A 24062-nucleotide genomic window follows, 5' to 3' on the forward strand; every position below is an offset into this window, starting at 1 on the left:
GAGAGGTTGGAAACCGATGAGAGATTGAACTCCCGGTTCTTCCATTTTTGACCTAACGAATCCGCCATTGCCGTAAACTAATTCTCCACCGATTCACAACCAGGTTCTTATTTCTTAGTTGGTTATTTTTTTGTGATTTTTCAAATGAATAGAATTCATAGATGAAGAATGATGTATTAAAAAGCACAAGAAAGTAAAGTGTGTGTGTGAGAGAGTATAGTTAGTTAAGTGGAAGGAACTAGGGTTTGAGGGCTAGAAAGATTGAGAGCCGCCAAAGAGAGAGAAGAGGCTTCGAAAGCGGGAGATAGTTAAGTTTCACTGTGCACAGAGCATTTGGGTGGGTTTTTATTTTTTATTTATTTCTAGTAAGTAGTACCATTGCTTTGTTTTAGTTCAGTTGATGGGAATGGGGATGTGTCCAACTTTATTTTTTTTGGGTGCAACTTGAAGTTATTATCCATGCATTTTTCATTCATTCATTAATGCGTCAATGGCAAAGTTTCATCCAAAAAATGGGATAAATTCTTATAAAAATAATGTTCTAAAAATAATTTTAAAAAAACAAAGCATTGCATACTAGTGAAGTCACCAACTGCGTTCATTAGTGTGCATTTGATGGTCAAGAGATAAGATAGGATTAATTATTATCTTTTGTCTTAATTTAGCGTTTCAAGAGTTATTAAAACGTGAAAAATTAATTACATGTCTTATATTATCTTATATCTTTAGTTAAAATTTTATTATGAGATGGAGCTGATTTAAAACTAATATGATAAGATAAGAAAGTTGATATCACCTTTATTTTATAAATATAATTCTAAATATAAAAATTATAGTATATTGTAATAAAATATAAATAGATAATAAAAAACAAAAAATGTATGAAATATATATAAAATTATAAATTTAATAACTAAATTTAAATATAACATGTAATTTTATCACAACGATGATGATTTTGTCATTAAATGTAATTTAAAAAATTTAAAATAAAAATAGTATAAAAGTAAAATAGTTTTGCTAATAAATGAGTTACTAAAGAGTTAACAAAAGTAAAATTTTACCTTCCATTAAAAAGTAAAATAGTTTTGCTAATAAAAGTAAAATTTATAGTTTTGCTAATAAATGAGTTACTAAAGAGTTAAAAAATAAAATTTTCTCTTAGAAAAAGCAAATTTTGAATTTTTGAAAAAAATTTGAAAATGCGACTTTCATAACTAATTAAATATTTATATTTTTTTTAACAAGTGTGTTTAAAAAATTATTTGGTAGCATTTATCTTAAAACTATAACCATATAAAAATTATATTATATTTTATTAGCAAATTAAATATAATTCTGTTACAGTGATAGTTTTATAGTTTAAATATAATATACATCATATAATTTTTTATTCATATTATATTAGTGTAAGTGAGTTGTGTCAATCACGAATTAGTTTTCACTTATAAGAATAATTTTTATATATGAATAATTTATATATATATATATATATATATATATTTAATGTATAATTGTAGAAATTATATAACCGTAGTGACATCTAGAATATTGTGCAATATTTTGTAGTCAAATGTCTTGATAATATTCTATTTATATACAATAAATATTATATGCGTATGATATATATTTATTTGTTTATGGACATTTAATAACATACTTTTGGTAAAAAATCGTGCTCTCATTCAGAATTTTTTTTTATTTAACAATTTCTATAAAATAAAATATTACGTATTTATTTATTTTGTATAGGAAACCACAAATTACACATAACAAGTATTTAATATCAAATGAATAATTGGTATGTGTAGTTATTTCTAAATAATGAATCCGCTTATATATATATATATATATATATATAATAATAATAATAATAATTCTATATATAGATATTATATAGAGATATAAATATTTATATATAAATACATATGTTTTTTTTACTAAAAATAATATATTTATTCAAATTGGCATATATCAGAGGATAGATAACAATATAATTTAAAATCGTTAAAAAAAAAAAATTGGTTATAGCATAAATGTTAATAATGTAACGGTAAAACGTTTATGAATGTGATAAAATTTATATATATAATAAAATTAAAGTGTTTGAAATATTAATATATTTGAAATTGTAATATTGATGATGTCAAAATAATTGATTGCATTTGCGAAGTTGATGTACCTATCTACATATAATGATGCAATTTCATGAAGAAAAACAAAAGAATTGACCTTAAAAAAGAAAAAGAAAGATTCTATAAAAAAATGATGTGCTAAATTTTTCTGTTTTTTTTGGAATTGAAATGCATCGTTTCATTAATATATATATATATATATAAAAGTTTAACGATTTTATCATATGTATAATTTATTTGAGAATTATCTATATTTTAGGTAGTATTATTTAACATAATTGTCACAAAATTGCAAAACAATTTTTCGTGTTTTTTTGTGTTTTTCTTCAAGTTGGTGGTTGTTGTCTCCTCACAAAGTCTTTGTGACTTATCAATTCATATTATTTTTTTTTATATTCACATGCATATGAGTGAGTAGGAAAATACTAATAGATTGAAGTCTCAATCATTTTTTTGGATTTATTTGATCGATGACTCTTCTCCTAATTATCTGTCGAGTCGTGATGTATTTTGCAGCTATTTTAAGTATAAAAAGTCATACAAGAATGTATTAAATATTTATATTCGTTTTTTGAAATATTAACTGAATTAAAAGCTGAATTAAAAATTCAAAATATAATTTTATAATTTAAAAACGTTAAAGTTACATAAGATAGTACGTCGAAATTTTTAAAAATATTATATATATATTTAAAATAGTTACTTAGAACTATACAAATATTTTAATTATTAATTTGGTTGATATATTTGTCATACTAAGCCTAATTCGTGGGCATTCGTATTTTGGATTGTGATATCTAAAGAAGCCTATATAAATATCACCGTTAACTTTATTGTTAATATTATGTGATATTCAATTTCTTATTGGGAGGAGCACAACAAACTAAAATGTTCGTTTTTATAGTGATTTCTACAAAATTTGAGGTAGCATTCATAGGGTTTACCCTACCCTGAGGTTACTAAAATCAGTGCTCTTAGACCTCTAATTTTTTAGATTATGTAAGTTTTAAATTCTGGTTTCATGATTTATTAAAAAAAGAAAAAGGCTTCGTGATAGTTTAGTTGAAATTTTGAAACACTCGTATCATATATAGTTTAAAGCGGTGCTGATATTGTTTACAAGGTAAACATATTAATAGGTTAAGGATCAATAGGTTAAGGATTACATATAGTTTTTGTAATTTTTATTTGTGTCTTTACTGATAAAATAAACTTTGGAAAATAATAAATTTCATCTTATAAGTTTGGAACAAACACCCTTAATTTATAAAACAATATTTTCAACACCATATCACTATATTATTGGATGAAAACTGAGCAAGGAATTTTGTTTATATTATAGTTATTATTGCAAAATACATTAGTCTACCATTTTATAACCTAAAATAAACTGTTAAGTTCTACTACGGTTCATATAAGCAACAAAAAAGAAACAAGTTTAGCCAGCTTTAAGCATTCAAACTCCTTGATCATGTTAGATATCATCCATTTGTCTTCGGTAATTTAGCCTCCCATTGGTACTCATGTAAATTCATAATCGGTAAGGCATCTGTGTTGCTTTGGAGCACGGATTAGCGATTAGAGTTTAGCGTTGCATTAATTTCATTAGACACTTTAAGCAATAGTAGATAAGTGACAACTCTCATTTTTAGAATTTTATTGGGTATACAAGATTCAATTATTTTAAGTCAGTAAAACATTATTTTAATTTCTAAAAGTATAAGATATAGTTATTTTTTTGTCTATGACTTAAAAAAAATTAAATTAATTATCGAACAATTAAAATATCGGTCTATTTAGTCTCCAACTTTATAATGATTATGAATTATTTTGACAGTAAATTGTATCTTTCAAACGCTTTTACATTAATAATTTATATCTTTCAAACACTATTTTGATAAGACTAATTTAAGTTTTTTGTTCAGTTATGACCAAAATGACAATGTTTTATACTTTCTGTGACTAAAATTGTAGTTTATCCTTTTAACTCCCGTAATTTTTCTGTATAATATTACATATATCTTAGTTGGTTAGTCAATTAAATTGATTACTTAATTACACTTATTATTTAGTTATTTTATACTAATTAATTATTTATCTAATTGACTATATAAGTTTTACAAGAAGAACATTCTCCCAATTATCATTATTTTAGCCATTAACTTTCATTCTATAATGTTAATTTCTCTTAAGATAAATGAACTTTTCTTTATTTATCTCTTTATTAATGGCTTAAGTTATAATGAAATTAACAGATTTCGATTCAATACCCCTTTCACAAGATTCCTTTAAGCCCAACAAACTATTATCCACGATTCTGCAGGTTAAGTCTGTCGGTATTAGTATAATGGTGACTGCTATTGCAATAACGCCATGATTCTAGAACCATTACCTATTCTTCCAACTCCGTGACAAGAAATTGTCTATCCAAGTAGTCATTCTAATGATTTCAAATATGTCAAAACGAATAACCAATAACATACAACATTACATTACCCTAAACTAAATAAAGGAATCAACATAAATACATTCGAGATAAGTGACCTTAGTCCTCTTCAAAATTCATTTCAATAACTCAATACTAATACAACGATCAAGTAAAGCAAAATAAATAAATAAAAAGATTACAAATTTGATCGATAAATAAAGAAATGAATAACAACAATTACATAGTTTGACACTTGTTATAAGTGATTGCAAAGATATGAGACTATAGTGAGACATGAAGAAGGGAAATGGAAACAATATCTCAATGTTGTCGTAGCTAATCAAAATAACCCGAGAAAGACAAAAGAAAACAAAGCATCAAGAAGAAGTTGGCAACTTGATAGCTTTGAAAGCAGGATGAAGCAATCCAAGTTCATCCTTAACATCAAGAGGATTACCACTCTCATTCCTCACTCTCTTCACCCTTCTACTAGCAAGTGACTTATGAGTAAAACCATACATCTGCAATATCTGATTATCCCCAAAATTATAAGCACGATCCATTTGTTTCAAACACCTTTCAACAGGGTAATCTCCAAATTTCCCACATGGTTTACACCCCACAAAATGAGTCACAAGTGGCCACCTATGATCACCAAAACCAGGATGATAATTCTCAATCATCTCTTCATAACGATCAACCAAAATCCCCCAATAACCATGCAAATAATAATGATTCTCAAGGTAAACTTTACCACCCCATTGTTCTTTCCCTGTTGCCAACAAATAAACCATAGCAGATTGATCATCAGCTTCAAAAACAGGTCGATTCTTTAACTCCCTAGTAAGAATTTTCCCAGCTTCTTCTCTAATTTTCCCTTTAGGTCCCATTGGTGCCCAAGCATCAAGAATATCAAGTGACCATTGACAATTCCTCAACAAAAAACTACCAGTGTTCAAACCAATCCAATTCTTTTCATCATAAATCATTTCATTCCAACCATGCATCACAAAATTATGATCTTTATACCTCTCCCATGGAACTTCAAAAGCCATATCAGTAAACATAGCATCACTATCCATCCACCATAGAAACTCAACTTCAGGATGAGATAACAAAAGTTTCCTAATCAAAGGTAGCTTAGCCCAAAAACCAGCCATTTCAGCATCAAGAAGAGCCATGTTATAGAAAATTTCAATTCCATGAAGCCTACAATAATCAATCTTGTTTTTAATCGATTTCAACAAATAATGATCACCAACGGGATTCTCACACGGTTTTGGCGAAGAACCAGTAACAAGAAGAACACGTGGTTTGTTAGGTCTAATAAAACTAGGGTAATCAGGGTTATTACGAAGCCATTTAGATCGTTGTTCATCCCAATCGGAGATTTTTGGTCCAAGCGTGTAAGGCGTTTTTGGATCGCGCTTTTCATCATCACCACCTTCGTCAACGAGGATCTTCGAAATATCGAAAGTTGCGTAATTGTTGTTGTTATTGTTGTCTGTGGATTGAACTTCTTCGAGGACGCGGTGAGGCTCCACGCGCCGGCCACGCGAGTAGAATTGTTGACGGATCTCGTTGAGGTCTTGTTCGGGAGTACCGAATTTACCGGCGCCGATTGTGCCACGGAGGACGATGACGGTGAGGAAGAGACAGAGGAAGGTGAGGGAACCACGGCGGCAGGCGCGCTGCATTTGACGGAGACGGCGAGATCCGAGGCACCGCTCCAGCATTGTTGAATGATGTGGCGCCGCGCACTGAATCAAAATCTGAGCTCGGTGATAAGAGAAGAGGGTGAGGGTAGGATGGTAAATAAAAAGTGATTTAAGGGTGTTTGTTTGGAGAAGAGACTGTCGGTGGAGAAGAAAGGAAGATCCACAAATTCAGTTCATACAGTGGTATGAGAAGAAAAATAAACAGAACTAAAGAAGTAAGAAGTGAAGTGAATGTGGACACACTGGAATAAACTATTTTGTGTCTAATTTCTTTTTTTCTGCCGCCTGTTGTTTTTTTATTTTATTTTTTCGCATCATGCATACCGCGTACATGCTTGATTTGGAAGATTATTATTATTATTTTTTTAAATTAATTAATAATTTTTAAAGTAGTTTTAAATTATAATGAAATTAAATTCCTGAACATTTTTATGATAAATTTTTAAACACTCTTGACTCTCTTGTGATTTTCTTTCTATTTTTAATGTCTAGTTGAAAAAATCTATTTATGTGGGATTTTTTTTTTTAAAATGTATATATTTTTTGTTTCAAAATAATTATCACATTTATTAAAAAATATTTGACTCAAAAATAATTATCACTTTGACTTTTAATTTCAATTTCAATTATTTATTTTAATTATACTATATAATTAATATTGTGTGTATTATTACTAAATTATTGTTTTTCAAATTATACTTATGACAATTAAAATAAACAAATAATTGATATGCATAGTTTTGTAAAATATCGTTTCCTTTAACTTGTTTATCATTTTCTCAATTATTTTATATGACAATACTTTTAAGATATATAAAGTATTATAACCATTCAAAAATATGTATATTTTTTGGTATAACAAAAGAAAAATTGTACAGTAAAAGACATGTATTATTATAATAAATTTAAAATATATCAATATTGAATATTATTATATAAATTATTACAATATTTTTCTTTTACGATTTTTTAAATACATGTTTTATTTTTTTCATTTATTTGTATATATCTTAATCGATGATTTTGTTTATAAAAATTAATATAAACTGTTAATTTTTTAATATATTTAAATATAAATATTTTTCTTAAATGCACTTTTAATATTTTTATTTTATATAAAATAAATTTTTAGTTCTCTTATTTTCAAAATCAATTTTTTTGAACTCTTATTAACCAATTTTTGAGATTTTTTTTATACTCGTTTATTTTTAATTATGTGACATTTAGATGACATTTGTGAATTAGATAAAATATATTTCATGTCATTTTTGTTGTTATTGATTTTATATTAGAATATTAAAAATCAAAATATTTTATTTATATATTAAAATATTTGAAATTAAAAATTAATTTTTTTAAAAAATATTTAAAAAATACTTATCTTATTTGATTTTTAAAAAAATTAAAATGTTTATGTAAAGTATTTAGTATTTTCATATTTAAATTTCTTAAACTTTCATATTATTTAAATTTATTTTATTTTTGTATTAAAATAAAATATGTATTTTACTTTTAATATTTTAATATATAAATAAAATAAATAATAAAATTGATTATATCAATAATAATATTATATAAAATATTTTATCCAATTCACAAATATCACATGATGTCATGTCATTATTGAGAATGCCATATAATAAAAAATGATGGAGGACAAAAAAATAAAAAGAAGTTTTTAATAGAGAATAAAAAATTAGTTTTAAAATTATAGGATTAAAAAATCATTTTAAACGAAATAGAACATCAAAGTGTACTTAAGTCTAAATATTAATATCAACATTTGAATTGCTAAATTATTTTTTAGATTGAAAATATAAAAAATAAAAAGAAGTTTTTAATAGAGAATAAAAAATTAGTTTTAAAATTATAGGATTAAAAAATCATTTTAAACGAAATAGAACATCAAAGTGTACTTAAGTCTAAATATTAATATCAACATTTGAATTGCTAAATTATTTTTTAGATTGAAAATATAATTTTTTTACATAAAAACTTATGCTGATGTTAATTTTTTATTAAAATATCCTTCAATTAAAATTCAAATAATAGTATTTTTTGTTAGAATCTTCAATCTCTTTATTGTGCAATTTTGCTATGTAATTTAAATATTAATGGAATTTTCACATAGACAATAGCATATTTTCATATAAAATATCCATATTTGTGTAAATGGTGTTACAAATATAGTAAAAATTTAACTTATATATATTTTTAGGCAATCACTTTCGTAAAATCATTATTAATATTTAATTTTTATCATAACTAATTATAAAATTATTAGTTATAAAATTATTAATACAGTTAATTATAATTTATAATCATGTAAAAAAATTATACTATTAAAATATGAAAATTAAATTCAAATTATAATAACTTTTTAGACGTGCAAAATTATTTTTAAACTAATACAAATTAAACTTATTTTGTATTAAAATAGACTAAGTCAGATAGTACATTATAAACATTTTTTTGGGGACTGATATGTATAAACTAATTAGAACCTCATATTATATATATAGAGATAGGTGTTTTGGCCAAGTCCAACATCACATAAGTAACATAGTACAACCTGACAGTCATGGATGCCTCAAAGTAACTCTAACATTCGTTTCAAACTTCTACTTAGAAATCTCCTTAGATATTTTACAGACCCTCTTCACTTTTAGATTCTAATCAAACATCATCACTCATAAATATTTCTATTATCGATCCATCATCATTACGAGTCATTCTATCTTTATAAGCAGAATATGAGTTCTGGTCAAAACAATAGGTAACTTTTATGAAACTGAAACAATGAATTAAAAGAAATATTATACGATAAAAAATATATGCAAATGAAGCACAATTGTCTCCTTCTTTTAGCTACTTGGTATATATCATAGAAAGTTTTTCTGTTATTATGTTTTATTATTAAAAAGGTAATAAATATTATTTTATTCTAATACATATCAATAATCAATATATGTTTAATTTTCTTACTAAAAAACTAGTTTATTTTTGTAAAATTTAATTTTTATGTTATTTAGTTTAATATATAAAGGTTCCATTCTAATATTCGCGTTGGGCCTCAAAATAGTCGAGTAAAAAAAAAGTTCTGAGATAATTAATCCAACCTTGATTCAAATAATTTTATTTAATTATATTGACGTTTCATCAAGTAATCTATATTACCATAAAATTTATAATATCACATATGAAATATGATTGTAGGTCCTTTTGTTTTAATATTTTTTTATAGTATTTTACTTTTTTGTTATAATATTTTAAAAAAGAATTTTTAAAATAAAGTTTTAAACGAAAATTTGGTTTTAAATATAGTTTTTATAACTTTTTTGAATTATTAAAATTTAAAAATAATTAAAATAAAAAGTGATTTTAAAAAATTATTAATAAAAAATTTATTTTGGAAAAATATTTAAAAAATAATAATTTTTTATGTTAAAGTTTCTAATAATGAATTATTTAAATCATTAAATGTTAAAATTATTTTTTTAATTAATAACAAATAAATCTAAAAAAGTTATATTATTTACAAAAATTATTTTTAATTCAAAATTATTTTTTAAAATCTTAAATAAACGGATCCAAAAAAAATTGATTAAGAATAATATCAATTGACAATCACAACTCACAACCAATCAAAATTATTTATTTTTATTTTATTAACTATGTCAAACCTATTTTATTTTTTAAAATTAATGACGTAGTAGATATGACTGATTTTGATTAATTATGACCAATTTATTCACAAATTTATAAAAGTAACTTAGAATTTACCTTTTAAAAAACGCACAACACGACACACATGATAAGTGAATATTACTATTTATTAATGAAAATCAATTTTTATAGTTTTATTAAAAATAAAAAGTTCAAATATGTATTATATTCCTACTATAGCATAGCTGAATTTTCTCTTTCAATGTACTGATTTGTTATTTAAGTTGTGGTTGATCAATTGTGATGAACTAATGGTACAGCTTTGCATAGAGGTCCTTGAGAATGTAAATAACTAGTAACTGCGAGATTGTGATGTTTATATAGAAGGGCCCAGTAAAAAAAAAAGTTTAAAAATGCACTGTAGATATAATAGAAGAGTGAGTGTTTGCCCTTTGGGGTTAGGGATTTATTTTCATGTTGGTGGTTCAGATTTAGACAGAAGATAGTGAGACAAAGGTTTGCGAGGTGTATTTTAGTTGTCACAAACAAAGGTAAGATGCTATCATAATCATTGGAGCGTGTCCACTTATTTCAATTGTTGCGGATAATAATGCATGTGAGCTTGGTTTCAAATTTCAATCCAATGTAAGAATAGCATTCCTCTCTCGAAAGGAAAAACAAAACAAAACCTTGATTTTAGACGCAGTTTAACTAAAGGAACATTTGTAGTAAATGTTAACTAGAAAAAGTTTGGACCAGAATTATTAAAAATATCATATTAAAAGAATTAAACGGTTTCATATTAAAAGACAAAAGAAACATACTACTATCAATTATAGTATCGGTCTTTTAAAGTATCTGAATGTGTTACTTTATAATTTTTTTTTACCTTACTAAAATAAAATATTTTATTGATGATTATAACCCCCTCACATTGAATTCAAACACGACAGAATCTTAAATACCTCAATTTAGACCTCACATTGTTATATAAGACATGGAGGCTACGAGAAAAACAAGACTTTTGTAATTCTAAAATTGAAACTGTATCTAAAAAAATATATATGGGAAAGAGCTCTAATCATGATGTCTAAATTGAGGTAACAAATATTCCATTAACTGATAATAATTAATAATAAATGACCTTTGTGATTTTATTGAATTCGATGAATTCACAGTGACATAGTATATCAATTTCACTAAATTTAAAAAAATTGAAATATCTTATCTCGATTTTTTATATATATTTTCCTCATTTTCAATAAAATGTGTGTGAAAAGAGAAAAGGGAACAACAAAGAGGGACATGGGCACAGGATGCTAGTTTCCTTCTCTCTTAAGCCACATATCAAATAAGCCAAAACCCAAAAAGAGTGAGATTTTTTAGGTTCCATTGTCCATTCCCATTATCATCTCAAAAAGCACTCATAATTTCATTTCATTTCTTATTCAAAAAAATTTCATTTAATTTCACACGACATTCCCAAACAGCCAAACACTGCCCATATACAACAGCACTTACAACTAACTTTACACAAAACCATATTAGCTAGTTACCACTCACCACACAATCAATAACATCAACCCCCAAATTTCCACTTTCAACCAAAAAAAAAAAAACACTGAAGAGGAAGCACAAGCACAAACATAAACCAAATAGAATCAACAAGAATAATATGAAATATTTATGATAATAGTAATCTTCTCAAGTCTCAAACAAATAAAAATGAATAATCTGTAAATATCTAAAATTAAATGGAATATATAATTACCACAAAAAATTCACACAATATAAAATTTGGACATGAGATATGAACTTCGATCTAAAGATATCAACATCATTTTTACCGATGGAACTAGACTTAAAACTGATTTTATTCAACTATACTGCTACTACTTCTCTTTCTCTAGTACTAGTAGTACATAGATAACAAGATCGATCTATTATAATCAATTACAAAAATATATATAAAAAAATAAAAATAAATGAAGTGGAAATAAGAAAAGGGATTTTAACGCCTGCATCGGGTGATGGCACTGCATCCACGACGGTAGGGATTAGCCTGAGCACCGGGCCGACAATTATAATAGGAAGCACCACGCCGTGAGCAAGGGACAGTGTTCCTCCTCAGCGCACCATAGCTAATGTACCTTCTTCCAGCTAATATGCGCCGGCTGTTCTCAGAGTCCATCAGAAACTCGGTATCATCTTCGTCTCCGGCGAGAAGGCTGCACTCGGCGATGGATCCACGGCAACCGGAATCCAACGGGAGGAAGAAGGAGCTGAGCTGGTTGTCAGTGAAATCAAAGGTAGATGATGATGAAAGTGCCACGTGTACGGCCAAGATCGTACACACAAGAAAGAATGCAGAGAGGCTGCTTCTCGTTGTTCCCATGTTTGAGTTGAGAGTTCTATTGAGTTTTCAACACAGACAGAAGTTATAACATACGGTTGCTGATAAAATGCCATCAGAGATCTCTCTTAATTACAAGGACTGCCACTCGACTTTAACGTGACTCGCTATTGCTTCACACGCACACATTAATCATACTCTAACTTTATTTAACCTTTTTAAATCATCTCTCCCAACTCAACAAAAAATAATTAATATTTTATTTTATTTTTTCATTGCAAGAAAATAAAATGAACTCGCAATTAAGGCACTCGTGGTCCAGCGCCAGCCTATGATTGGGAAGGAAATTGAATTTATTTATTGTTATTCCAGCTGTTAATTAGAGTCGGGTGAGAGGGAATATTTTCATTAGCAAAATTGAAAATGGAATGCAGTGTTATAAGCAAAGACAGATAAGCTATACTTGAGATTTGAAACAATTGCAGGTGGTTTTTTTTCTTTAATATTATTATTTTTCCCGTTAAAGCAGAGAATCAAATATATAATCTATGATGTCGGCTCAACAGTGCAAGTGCGCTCCAATAGTTGAACTTTACTTTATTCTCTTCGTATGGTAATTAGACATTCTTCTCTTGTCAAGTTTAAAAAAAGTATCATTGGACACTCTTACATCTCATTTATATTTAGTCATCTCATTTATATTTAGTGAGAGATAGAAATAAATAGAGAAATGTAATATGATGGTGATATAATAAAGGAAAAAAAATCAAATATTAAGTAATATAAAAAAGAATTAAAAATATATATATACTACTAAAAAAATGTGTATAAATATCTTTGTGTGAAGATAAATGAATTTTATACTAAGCCGTTGAGACTTCAATGTATTCTTTAGTTATACGGGCTGACTTGTTTGAAAAAAGAATTCAGAATTTTAATTTTTGTATATAATAAATAATTTATTTTATTTAAAAGGATTTTCCCCTAATGCAGAAAGTGAAAAGTCTATAACGCCATGAGAAATGTATAAACTGTTTTTGTTTGGAAACTTGTGTGCATAACATAGTCACGTAACAAATTTTTTTACTAAAAATTATACTCATTTAAATTGATATAAATTATATGAATCGAAAAGATTATAATTTAATTTATTAAAATAAAAAATAATAAATTGCAAAAAAACTTATAATATTATATTAATAACATAAATGATAAAATATAATATAATTGAAATGTCTAAAATATTTATACTTTATAAATTGTAATGTCGATGATGTAAAAATCATTGATGGAACCTGTATTTTATCGAAATTGATCTCTAAATTTAAACCAAAAAATACTACGTAAAATAAAAAAACAATATATTGCACCGAAATGACAAATAAACACAATTTCGCATTAAGACGGTAAAATTACAAAAAACAAAACAATAATATATATATATATATATATATATATATATATCACTTATTTAAAAAATAAAAAACAACTTAAACAAATCTAACATTTGTCTTTAAAGAATAAAGGAAGTGTTCCTATTCCTCTTCTACTTTTAAATATACGTGAATAATTAAATATTGATAATGGAGTCCTCAATTTCTAATGTAATAATAACATTACCAAACCTATCTCCCTTTTAATAACTTAAACAACATTTAAAAGTGATTTTGTTAAACAAATGACTTGGGAATAATAACGTGAGTTTTAACCTAAACAAATATTTACCATATGCAAAATTTATAATCTCAATGCAAAATGCAACATTTGTTAGTGTAGTCTCTTACAAGCATACCAAAATCAATTCACATAATTGAGACTTAATTATTTATTGGATTGAAATCAAATGTATTATAAAAATGTGCGTTTTTATTTTATAATTGAAATTACAAATCTAAAACTTGGATGTATAATTTCAATGGAACGATTACCAGTATTTTAATCGTGTACTAGTGCATTTTAACTTTATTACATCGTCGATATTAGATCAGTTGTTATACATCCAATGTAATAAGCAAGACGGTTGCAAATTTGTTATTATGGCAAACTTTGTTAGATCTGTTCTAATTGAACTGCTCTAACATACACATTAAAAAAATAAAACTACACACAAAAAATAAAAAATTGTGGTAAATTTATTATTATAATAAATTTTATTAGATCTGTTATAATTGAACTGATCTAACATACATATTAAAAATAAAAATAAAAACTGCACACACACAAAAAAAAGCTATGGTAAATTTGTTATTATAGTAAATTTTGTTAGATTGAACTGTTTTAACATATACATTAAAAAAATCACTACACAAAAAAAAAGGCAGTGGCAAATTTGTTATTATTACAAATTTTGTTAGATCAGTTTTGTTAGACCAAACCTTTTACAAACAAACAAAAAATCCCTAAATTAACCAAAGAATAAGAAATCATGCGCGAACCCTCTCATTTTTCATCTTCATCCTTAGTTCTTCATCCTTGGTTCTGCAAAACCACAAATCCGTCACCCGCGAATCCAAACTCATTTTTCATCCTTCAACCTTCGTTCTTCATCAAACCCAGCCACAAATTAAACACACATTTTACCCATGAAAACGTTTTCATCCTTCCACATTTAACCTTCATCCTGTGAAAACGTGAATCGCAGCTTTCAGCCTTCATCGCCGGCGAGTTGGTCCGGCGCAACATTTTTCTACTTCAGCACCGACGACGAGTTTTCTTTGTCTTCCTCTTCCATCTATCAAGGAGCATTTCCGTCGAGAAGTGTCAATTTCTTTCACTATCGAGAAGTATTTGTTGCTTTCTCCGGTAATTTTATAATAATTCTTGTTTGTTATTCAGCAATCTAAAATTATTTCATTGTTAATTATTCTTATTATTAATCTTTAATTGATGGAGAAATTTGAAGGAGAAGTTTCTACATAAGTGATGGTGAAATTTGAGAAGTGATGATGCCTAAAAAACTATGAAAGTGATGGAGAAATTTGAGTAGTAGTAGTTATCCCAATTTTCAATCATCCTTTAAAACTGCATGCTATGTGTTTGTGATATTGTCTCTGTTAATAATAAGTCTAATGCTATAATTTTTTAAACACATTTGTCAATTTGAGTTTGTGATTTGTGTTGGTTGTTGCTTAATGTTTTCATACTCTTTCAATAACTTAAATGTGTTCATACACATTTGTCGATTCACAATATTCAAGTAATCATTAATTGAAACTCTACCCTTATATGTGGATCAGGGTATGATATACTGATTTATGGAGAAGACAAAGGAGAAGAAAACAACCACTGCCAAGTCTGCTGGTTAATCTGTTCTTGCACCTGTAAAAATCTACGAAATGACAGCTGAAGAGAAAGAGAAATTTAAAAAAAGAGTAGAAAAGACTTAGGAGAAAAGTTGCTAGTTTAATAAAAAAGCATAAGACGCAACAAGCTATGGGGATAGTTCGGAGAAGGGATGAAGGTAAGCCTTGGGGACAGGAAGCCCAAGTGAAGGTTTGTAATATTTGTATTGTACCAATGAACAAGGAAGTTTTTTTTTTTTTTTTGTGTTACTATATAGTTACTGCATATTTTCCAAGTCTGCTCTTGTTTGATACAACTATTAATAGAAATTGCGTACTTACAACCACCTGCCAATCAATTTGGAGACAGTCCACCAGATATTTACCCTGCGTTCACGCATACCCTCAAAACAATTTATGCCGATTCAAGGTGAGATTGATAGTACTCGCTCCAAATCATTATCAGTAAATTTAAACATTTTTCCTTTATTGAATAATGAATGCTCTTTACTTGATTAGCAATGGAAGTAGAAGATATGGCGCTATTGAATGTGACCCTATGATACAAAAGGGTCTTGAAAAGACTGTAAGTGACCTACCTACTATTGTCTAAGGATTTTTTTGTAGTACTTGAATTCATGATCACGTTTCCTTTAGTATGTTATTTGACAAATTTTATAGTTTTATACTTCAAGGCATGTTGTTATTGTTGTTATTGATCAATATATTCTAGTAAAACTTTTTCTTTCTTATGCCTATATTCATGAGACCGACGGTAACATCGAAATGTGTTTACATTAACAGGCCATGCACATGCCTATCCCCTACATGCCAATGTTGGTTCCACCTACTAACTGAATAGGGTATGGCACATGTTATACATATATTTTCTTTTTTAATTTATGTTAGAACTTTGAATTTTTATATGTTAGCTTAGTTTTATTGACTCGTAGAATGCCTGAAACTTTGATAACAATGTTTCAATCATAAAAACATGTTCAAGCATCTCCATACTTTGTTGTTCTTATGTTTACTAAGTTTAATTTTTCATTGGATTATATTGAGATGCAAATTCTACATATGAGCTGTGATTAAATTATGCCGTTTTGTTTATAAATTGTTAATTTTCTCATAAATATTGCAATTTTATGGTAGGTATGACAAATGAGCATACTTGTTTTTGCTATCATATGTAATGAGAATACATGGAGCAAAGCAGCAACGTGAAGCTGTAAAAAGGGCTCCCAAGAATCAACTTAACCTATTATTTGACGTTGGAATTTTTTTTAATGTTTGTGCATTTGCATCTGAGTTCATGGTTCCAGATTAATACTTAATACTTCTTGAAATTAATTCTGGAATTGTTTTAGGCCTTTAATACCCTTGGTGATACAAAATGGAGGGTAAACAAAAGTGTACTTGACGTGATAGATCAAATATGGGCTAATGGAGGCCGCTTGGCTGACTTGGTGGATCGTGATGATGTGAGTACCAAACAGAACTTGATGCTAAATTATTTACTGAATCTCCATCTTCCCTCAAAACCTAGCCCATTCTACTGAAAGAAATGATCTTCAACTAGAATAGCTTCCTAGCATAATATAGAAATTCCATCTAGGAAGCGTTGAAGGTGAATTTTTTAACCTGAGCACTAAGATGTTAGATATCTATTCATGAAAATATATATTAATTATACTAATGTTGTTCCTTTAGTTCGTAATTGTTTATTTTGGGTTGGATATTGTTTGGCACACTAATATTACTAAAGTAAAAAACCTTTAGTAATTGTCGGTGCCAAACTCTATGTGATTTTTTATTTATTTATTTATATGTTAATTCATCTCTATGTGATTTTATTTACTACATTTTAATGAATATTTTATTTTTGTAGAGCTTTGGGTGAATATAATAAGTTGCAAAGATTAAGAAAGAACAAGCTCACATGGAGCATTCCCATTGTAAGTTGTTTAGATTATATATATAGAATTTCAATTATAATTTATATGTTTTTATCTATATAATATTTACTCATTATAATTTACATATAATATTCAATTTTAGTACCAAAGACAACCTAAAGGTTATGAGTGTGGTTACTACATTATGATACATATGTTGAACATTGTATCTAGTGATCTTGTTGATTCATGGATGCGGGTATGTGATAGATTTTTTCAAAGTTAGTATTAATTAGCTACTTATGATTTTTATGGTCACATGATTTAGATAACTTTGTTATTTCAATGTTCATAATTCATATACTTGGAGAATCAAAACCATTCGAAGATGAAGAAATGATGAATGTTCGACAACGTTGTGCAAACTTGATTCATGAACTAATAGAAAATGTTTGAAGCACTTGTATCATTTTAGTATCTTTAGACTGTTAATAGAAGATAATATATTTTTTTTAACTAGTGAATATTATGTAGCTCTAAATTTGATAATTTAGATTTTGTAAAAAAATTATGAATCATTGTCATTGATTTTTAAATGTAAAGCTTCGTATGAAGTTTTGTGTTTTATGGTTGAATGAGAAATTCTAGTTAATAGTGTAATATGTGAAATTATGAGGATGCATATGTAAGAGGTGAAAGTTATGAAGAAAAAAAATTAAAAAGTTAATTATTTAAATCGATTGGCTCATCGATAAAATAAACAATTTTGAATATGAGTTGTTATATTGGTTCAAATTTAACCGATGTAATAAATCAATTTTGAATTTGACTTGTTATATTGGTTCAAATTTAACCGATCTAATAAATCATTTTGAATTTGACTTATTATATTGGTTCAAATTCAATCGATTTAATAAATCATTTTTGAATGTGACTTGTTACATCTATTATTTTAGCTAATTTAATAATTAACTATTTATTACAACGCTTGATGTTAGATCGGAGAAGAAACCGATCTAACAAGTACATAGGAACCGATCTAACAAGATTTAATTGCACTAGTGGTGAAAATGCAAGTAATGTATATCAAATTTTAAGTCACATAAAACATATGAGAGTGAATCTCTCGTGTTTTATCAAATAAACTCTAAGTTTAATTTCTCTGGATGAAGGTAGTTAACGGATAACACGGATACAAGTGTTCTACGAAATTCATTCGAACATTAGTCATTTTAAATTATATTATCAATTTTAGTTATATTTTTATAAAAGTTTACGTCGTATGTTTTAAATGACTTTTTTTATGACATATTATTAATAAGACTTTAAAATATCATTAGTTTAGTACTTTAACTATTTAATATTAATTTTTTATTAATTTATATATAACTTCAAAATAAATATTAAATAGATAAATTAAATATTAAATAATTAAATTAATAATATTTTAAATTCTTAACAATTATATATAATTAAAAAAAGTTAATTAGATATGTGATGTGAACTTTTATAAAAAAACAGTAACTAAAATTAGTAACCGAAAATTTAAAATTACCCAAATTTGAATAAATTATTTAGAAGGAACAAAAATAAAAATTAATATATTTAGAGAGACCAAAACATATTTAACTTTTTTTTATTCATTAATTGTTTATTTGTAAGATTGTTAAAAACCAGCAATATTGATAAGTTTTTCAGCTCCATGTGAAGTGTGTCATCTTTATTAAAATTATTTTCCTAATTCTTTCACCCCTCTTGCTACACTCTCTCTTGGTTTCCTTCATTTCTTGTTCATTCATTTTTGGCTTAATTGCACTTTTGATCCCCCTATTATAGGTGAAAATTGAAAGTAGTCCCTCTATTTCGTTTGTCTCCAGTTTTAGTCCCCCAAACAGAATTTGAGTTCAAATCATGATGAGTTGTCATTTTTTTAATGATGTGTCAATAAAAGGGTGACGTGGCAGACACTTATGTGGAATAAACTCATTATTATATTATTTCTGATTAAAAAAATATAATTTATATTTTTAAAAACTATTATTATAATTGTGACAATATTTTTAAAAATACAATTTAATTATTAAAATTAAGTTAAAAGAAAAAACACCTAAAATCATGAACCCTAAACAAATCAAAATCAAAAACATTCACTCATGAACCCTAAAATCATTCTGGATTTCTTCCTCCTTAACAACACGATCGACATGGCCTCCATCTCCCCCTTCAACATTGCGCTCAACTTCCTCCTCAACAGTTTCATCAACAAAGTTCTCAACTTGACCCACTCTCTTCGCCCTTGCAATTTCAGACACCTCAACTTTCACTTCATCACCAACGACAACAACACTACCATACCCTAAAGTATCAACTTTCAGGGAATCAACAACAATATCTTCACCACTAGTAAACTTCTCAACAACATCCTCATCACCATCACCATTTGTCAACAACACCAAAATCATCGCCAGAAACCGATTCCACAACAGCAGAATCCAAATTATTAAATACATTTCCACCGTCATCCTCTTCTTTCAAGAATTTATTGATTTCATCTTCAACAACACCTTCAAAATCTCCGCCTTCAAATCCGTTATCAATAGCCTCAACGAAAACCTCATGGGTATCGCTAAAATCTCCATCATTGACTGCTTCAACAAAAACATCATCTTTGTCATCATCACCGCCTTCCTCCTATGCGTCATCTTCTTCATCAGCAGTTACCTTAGCAATAGGTCTCGGATATTGTTCATCGAACGGTTGTTCTTGTTGAACGGTGGATTTAGCATCGAGATAAATGAGAATGGGCATGGCGGGCTCAGTAGTTTCGTCTTCGCCGCTAACAAAACCATCATCGTTTTCGGAGTTGGAAGTGGCACTGTTATTAACGCCGTTAGTGAAATTTGGTTCAAATTGGGAAGGAGATAGGGTTTGAGAATCCATAGTGAAGAAATGAAGGGATGAGGTTTTAGGATTATAGGCGGAGAGACTGGGAAAGAAGAGAATGAGAAAATGAAAGAGGGTTTTAGTTCATGATTTTAGGGTTTATGAGTGAATGTTTTTGATTTTGATTTGTTTAGGGTTCGTGATTTTAGGTGTTTTTTCTTTTAACTTAATTTTAATAATTAAATTGTATTTTAAAATATTGTCACAATTATAATAATAGTTTTTAAAAATATAAATTATATTTTTTAATCAGAAATAATATAATAATGAGTTTATTCCACATAAGTGTCTGTCACGTCACCCTTTTATTGACACGTCATTAAAAAAAGGACAACTCATCATGATTTGGACTCAAATTCTGTTTGGAGACTAAAATTGGGGACAAACAAAATGGGGGACTACTTTCAATTTTCATCAATAATAAAGGGACCAAAAGTAAAATTAAGTCTTTATTTATAGGTTTTGTAATGTAATATCATATCTGAGGTCGTTTATTTGCTATTTCAAATTTGGATTATTTTCTGAATGCATTGAGGGTTACACACCTTAGAGCTGATGCTATGGGAACTAGTTTCCCTCGAGCTTAGTGCCTTTGCTTTCTTTTCTGTTGCCTTTCTTCACTTTTCTTTTGTAACCAAAACATGTTGGCTACTTAGCAATATGAAATGTTGAATCCTCCCTTAAAGTAGTAACTAGTTAACCATAGCAACTATTTTTACAATACAAATGCAATATATTCTATTTGTATTGTAAAAAGAAAATGAATAAATTATCTTTCTGATAGTTTGTCTGTCTGCATCTACATCCATGTTAGAATTTGGGTCTTGATTATTATATTTTGATCTTTCCCGAACAGGTGGAATACATGTTTGTTATCACACAATATTATTTGTTAAAATAATAGTGAATTATCGTGATTTAGAAAAATTATTATCGTAAAATTACGATAATTCTTTATAATATCTAACATATATATGATTTAGTGATGATAAAAATTAATTTTAAATAAATATTTTTATAAAATTAATTTTATTTAAAAGTAATTTTAATATATATATATTTAAATATATTTACGTGAAAATGAGTTAAATAATAAATTTCATTGTAAAAACTATATACAAACTAAAAAACTACAAATCAGAATTAATTTTAAAAATAAAATCAATTTCTATTTAAAATAATTAAATATATTAAAATCAATTTTACATCTTTAAAATTAATTTTTACTATTAGATGTTTGAATAATGCACTTGTGTGATTTACTCTGATTGCGTTTTTAGTTATGTTGTTTTTCTGTTGAGGGTGATGCTGACAGAAGTGGATTTATATTGCTTGTGGCTAAAATGAAGCAAATTTCAACATGACGTTAGTTTTTATAAATTCTTGCAATATTTTTATGAAAATTTTACCCTATACCTCAATATTTGTATTTATTAATTTTGTTTACTATTTTACCAACTACTAAATAATTTATTTAAGTTTTTCAGTACATAAAATTTGTTCATAAATTATAAGAATTTTTTTTATAAGATTCTGTTACAAAGTATTAAAATCATTTTTAAAATTTTCTAAAAAGTTAAAAAGTTGTGTATCAATAAACTCATATACCGTAAAATTAGTGAAAAAGTTATCTGGTACGTGTATTTTTAAAAAATGAGTTAAAAAAATAAATTAAATAAATAACAAAGTAAAAAAAGTATAAAAAAATTAAAATTAAAAAAACTTCCAAGAAAAAATTTCTGCTATTATATATGGTCTTCTGAATTGGAATTTTTTTTAAAGTTTTTCAAAGTGTAATTTGTATATCGAAAAAATTAAAAATAATTTTTTTAAAAAATAAAACTTCTTTTACTCGCTTTTATACTGACAAATTCAGATGGTAAAAATCTGAAATTTTTAATATTTATAAAAAATATTTATATTTTTTTCTTTAATTTGTGGGATATAGAGATAATTTAAAATCTGAAACTTTTAATATTTATAAGAATATTTATTTATTTTTCTTTAATTTGTGGGATATAGGATAATTTGAGGATGCGTGATAAAATTTTCTATATGTTTTTCTCATCGTAATCTTTTTGCCGAATGACGCGCCTTTCATCGTTTCCTCATCCTATTACTTAATTACCTTTATTTTTAAAGACAGTGAATATGAGAAAAATAAAAGATTTTTTCATTCCATTTAGTTTCTTATCTTAAACTATTTGATGCGGTTATCAAAGAACCAAGATGAGACAAAAAAAAATTTATTTAGACATAGATGTATCATCTATACAAACTTTACATCAGGTTGTATACACTCAAGATACACGGCAGAAAATTACAATAAATAAACAAACATGTAGAGCAAATATTTAACCCAAAAGCTAGGAAATAATTAATAACAACGTAATTTAATTTATTATCAGTAATCTTGCAAATTTTGTTGTAAAATCACATATCAGGGCCGGCCCAGCACGTTATGAGGTCTAAAGCGAAATTATTAGATAAGGCCTTTTCAAAATTTAATAAATAAATTATTAATATTTTATTTAATAATTATATAAATTTTGTTTAACAAAATTAATGACATTTTCAAATCTATTTTCTCTATATTTTTTAAATAATGAAATAAAACATTTCAACGGTTATACGGCAACAACAGACACTCGTTGAATAAGAAAAGAATGTGTATATATTATTCCACTCAAGTAACTCATGTTAACCATATGTTTACTATTTATCTCATGATCTCTCCATTTATAACTAGTATTTCTCATATTAATGATGTACTCACATTTTATCTCATGATTATTCAATTTATAATTAATATTTCTCTCATCTCTACTGTTTTAATTAACCAAATTAGCTGTACTGAGATAAGTATTAAATAATTTGTAATAAAAACAAAATATTTTATTTAATTTATATAAAATTTTATCAAAATTAGTTTTAAAAATATTAAAATATGAGGCATTTTTCATAGATAAAAAAATATTTGAGGCCTTTTTTAAGTAAAATTTTTTCTTTTTTAGAGAGGCCTAGAGTATTTGCTTTGGTTGCCTTACCCTCACATATACGCTGATGGTGTCAATGACATGTCTAAATAATTGCGTGGATCAATCGTCTATATACGTTAATAAAGTTAAATTAGACCTGAATACATGATTAAAGTCAAATAATCGATTAGTTTTAATTAATGTTTAAATTATTCTATTCGTAATTAATATTTTTTAATTATATTTACTAATTTATCGGCAAATTAAAGGTTGATTCCTTTTAAATTATAGAGTTAAAACAAAAAAGTTTTGTTATCAATTGATAAGCTAAACGGACTTTCAAATGCATCATATCATATATACGTCGAGATGAACAAAAGCCAGTATTACACCTTCTATAACCAATCACATGAAAAGTGCATTTTAAAATCACCTAGAACAAATAGTTCTTCGTTTAATAAAAATAAAATTAATATTATAAATGTAACAAAAATTTCAAACAAAATTTTTTTAGATTGAAACTAAAGAAAGATCCTAAATTTCTTTAAAATAAGTAAAGTTATATGAACCATGAATTCGTCGGTTTTATTGTTTTTTTTATTTTTTTTTTTGTTAATTTTGTTTGATATACGAAGACGTGTGGATAATTAGCAAGAATCTAA

The 24062-nt window shown here is 26.6% G+C and overlaps 4 protein-coding genes across 17 annotated transcripts in view; 1 reads left to right on the forward strand and 3 right to left on the reverse strand.

The window, feature by feature from the left end:
• Nucleotides 1–374, reverse strand: part of LOC101496254 (probable histone-arginine methyltransferase 1.3) — a 7460-nt gene extending 7086 nt beyond the window's left edge. The window contains exon 1 of one of the 3 annotated variants that reach the window (XM_073363704.1): nt 1–374. In XM_073363704.1, coding sequence (XP_073219805.1) covers nt 1–68 — 68 coding nt within the window. In that variant the 5' untranslated portion in view covers nt 69–374. The other 2 variants (XM_073363702.1, XM_073363703.1) reach the window with 2 other exon arrangements.
• A 4290-nt stretch (nt 375–4664) lies between these two features.
• On the reverse strand, nt 4665–6541 carry LOC101496800 (xyloglucan 6-xylosyltransferase 2-like). The gene has a single exon (XM_004508160.4). The coding sequence runs from the start codon at nt 6297–6299 to the stop codon at nt 4941–4943; it is 1359 nt and encodes a 452-aa protein (XP_004508217.1). The 5' UTR covers nt 6300–6541; the 3' UTR covers nt 4665–4940.
• A 5417-nt stretch (nt 6542–11958) lies between these two features.
• On the reverse strand, nt 11959–12342 carry LOC101497120 (protein RALF-like 33). The gene has a single exon (XM_004508161.4). The coding sequence runs from the start codon at nt 12340–12342 to the stop codon at nt 11959–11961; it is 384 nt and encodes a 127-aa protein (XP_004508218.1).
• A 2337-nt stretch (nt 12343–14679) lies between these two features.
• Nucleotides 14680–18114, forward strand: LOC101490209 (DNA-directed RNA polymerase 1B, mitochondrial-like). 12 transcript variants are annotated; one of them, XR_012163924.1, is made up of 8 exons: nt 14680–15102; nt 15537–15760; nt 15909–16011; nt 16101–16167; nt 16952–17211; nt 17473–17539; nt 17643–17738; nt 17850–18114. XR_012163924.1 is itself a non-coding variant. In XM_073370828.1 (6 exons), the coding sequence occupies exons 2-6, from the start codon at nt 15733–15735 to the stop codon at nt 17482–17484; spliced, it is 324 nt and encodes a 107-aa protein (XP_073226929.1). In that variant the 5' UTR covers nt 14680–15102; nt 15537–15732; the 3' UTR covers nt 17485–18114. The 12 variants fall into 12 exon arrangements, 1 of the variants encoding a protein (XP_073226929.1); XR_012163927.1 differs by adding exons at nt 16386–16444; nt 16737–16872 and having other exon boundaries at nt 15537–16011; nt 16952–17065; nt 17473–18114; XR_012163929.1 differs by adding an exon at nt 16386–16444 and having other exon boundaries at nt 15537–15792; nt 16737–17065; nt 17473–18114.
• Nucleotides 18115–24062: the final 5948 nt, after the last annotated feature.

The sequence above is a fragment of the Cicer arietinum genome, chromosome 7 (genome assembly GCF_000331145.2).
Source record: "Cicer arietinum cultivar CDC Frontier isolate Library 1 chromosome 7, Cicar.CDCFrontier_v2.0, whole genome shotgun sequence".
NCBI lineage: Eukaryota > Viridiplantae > Streptophyta > Magnoliopsida > Fabales > Fabaceae > Cicer > Cicer arietinum.